Below are 2,226 nucleotides of genomic sequence, written 5' to 3' on the forward strand. Positions count from 1 at the left end.
AAATTTAACAAAAGTCTAGCTTTTTAGACCTTGAAGGGATTTAAATCATCTAACTAAATATGTTAAATGACCTACCCATGGTCCTAAGGCTACTTTGTGGCACAAAATCAATATCACAGAATACCACAAATTTTGCCCATCACCAAGTGTGTTTTTTTAAAGTAACATTTTCAGTCTGGGAAAACTTTAGCTTGGAATGTTTTAGGAAGGTGCCAACTTCAATTACAGGAAACGTTAAGCAGGCCTGAGATTGAAAATATTAAAAAATCAAACGACACTTTCACTTTGACTTAAGGTGATCTGAGGCTGCAGACAGTAACATAAGTCACAGGCAGGCAAAAGAGGTCGCGTAATGTCAGTACAATGTCAGCAAAGTAGTAAAGTATAAAGAAAGCATACAGATATATTTTTATCCACATTGGGAAAACGAAGTTTGGGTCCATTTATATTACACAAAATATCCAAGAAACTGCTTCACATATTGTGTAAGAAAAACCAATTTTGTTTTAAGTCAAAACTGCTGTGAGGCATAGATTACTTAACATTCTATCACTATTTAAGTCACAAAAGCTACATAACTCGGATTTTTCAGTGTTTTACCAATCACATTTCATCTCGGCTATTCCGATTTTTATTTTTAAAAATTCGCCCATCTCATGAAAGACATGCAGGCCAAAGAGAGACAGGCCAAAGCTGGTCCCCAGTGCAAACAGGTAGTCTTGTACTGCGTGCCCCATCTCGGCCACATGACTTTTTTCCTACTAATCTCATTTCGAAAACAGTATTTCCGGTGCCCCAGATGGCTCCGCACCACGCCTGAAAGAGCCACTCCAGAAATCTTAAGAATATTCTGCCAGCCTAGGTTTCCAAAGAGATGGTGGCAGAGATCGAAGGAAGGTTGGCTTCTAAGGAAACCTGAGCCTGAAAAGCGACGAGTCAAGAGTCAGGAAGGTACAGGGTATGCTCAACAACCGACTCCTAAATGTCACTCGGTGGAGATGTTCGTGTGGCATCACCCACGAATAGCTGGGCAGGCGGCCAGGTGCTGCAGCCGGGGGCCGGGGAGCGGAGCACGCGGCGCGAAGCCAGCAGCCGCAGTTCCCGGGGCGGGGGAGCTGGGGGCCAGGGTGGCCCCTCCGGCCCCTCCGCGGCTCCTCCCGGGCGGCCAGCGCCGGGGGCGGGGAAGGGAAGTGGGGGCCTAGCGGAGGGGCGCCTGCAGGGAAGGCGCGGGCGGGGCCGGACCTAATCACATGGCGCAGACTGCGCAGGCCGCCCGGCATCTCTTTCTTTCTCTTTCTCGAACCTCCGCTCCCATCCCGCCCCACCGCAGGCCCCTCCCGGGCCCGGACTCGGGCCCCACGCAGGGGGAGGCCTCCTCCGCCTAGCGGAGACACTCACTTTTCGCCTGAGGCCACCAGCTCCTTGCCCTCACTGTTGCCGAACGCATCCGTCTCCCCGGGTCCGTCCTTGGGGCCGGGAGCCGACGGGGCCGCGGGCGGCGACGCCCCGGGTTGCTGCTGCTGCGGGCTCCCCTTGCCCAGCTCCTGCAGGATCTCCGAGGGGGAGCTAGACAGTCCCCGCGCGAGGGGCCCCGCCGGCCGGCCGCCCCCGCCCCACCACGGGTACAGTCGCGCGGCGGCCGCTGGGCCCGCGGCCCCCTGTCCCCCGCCTCGGGGACGCCGGCACTGTGTGGCGAGGGGCTGTGCCCGCCTCAGAGCCGCGCAGGAGGCGGCGGCAGGCCGCAGGAGCAGGTCCCGCAGCATTGCCGAGCCTCGCAGTCGCATCATGCCGCTGGGTTTGTCAGCACCCGCTCCACTGGGGAGGATGCTCTGGGAGTGGGCGTCAGCTCTACTTCGGGAACGCGGTCTCCGGTAGGACGGCGAGAGGGCAAAAGAGGACAGGAGCAGCGCCGTGGGTGTGGTTTCGGTTCCGGCTCCCGCAGCTTCTGCTGCTCCTCCGAGGCCGCCGGCTACCGCCGCTCCTCACACCGCCGAGGACTCCGCACTGAGGCTGAAGCGCAGGGGAGGGCCGGAGACATTCCGCGCTCACCCTGTCGGAGGCGGGAGGACGCTCGCGTCCTACCGGCTTTCCCCGCTCCGATTGGCTCATATCCTCAACCTCTCTCCTGATTGGTGACTGGAGCAGTCAAATTTCTCTCGGCGCCGGGTGCGCAGAGAGTCGGGCGGGGGACTGGCGTTGGGGGGGGGGGGGGCAAACTGACGTGTG

General features: G+C 57.8%; 2 protein-coding genes across 4 annotated transcripts in view; one reads left to right on the forward strand and one right to left on the reverse strand.

Moving 5' to 3' along the window:
* The window catches only part of GLS (glutaminase), an 81,525-nt gene extending 79,535 nt beyond the window's left edge, over window positions 1-1,990 (reverse strand). Inside the window, exon 1 of one of the 2 annotated variants that reach the window (XM_040642754.1) lies at window positions 1,506-1,990. In XM_040642754.1, the coding sequence (XP_040498688.1) occupies window positions 1,506-1,787 (282 nt within the window). In that variant the 5' untranslated portion in view covers window positions 1,788-1,990. Of the gene's footprint in view, window positions 1-1,398 lie in introns of both variants that reach the window. The other variant, XM_040642737.1, reaches the window with a different exon arrangement.
* The window catches only part of LOC103659680 (serine protease 58-like), a 194,845-nt gene continuing 192,643 nt past the window's right edge, over window positions 25-2,226 (forward strand). Inside the window, exon 1 of one of the 2 annotated variants that reach the window (XM_040642829.1) lies at window positions 25-958. The gene's annotated coding sequence lies outside the window, so the exon portion shown is untranslated. The remainder of the gene's footprint in view (window positions 959-2,226) is intronic. The other variant, XM_040642834.1, reaches the window with a different exon arrangement.

Source organism: Ursus maritimus, unplaced genomic scaffold, assembly GCF_017311325.1.
Source record: "Ursus maritimus isolate PB19 unplaced genomic scaffold, ASM1731132v1 scaffold_1, whole genome shotgun sequence".
Classification (NCBI taxonomy): Eukaryota; Metazoa; Chordata; class Mammalia; order Carnivora; family Ursidae; genus Ursus; species Ursus maritimus.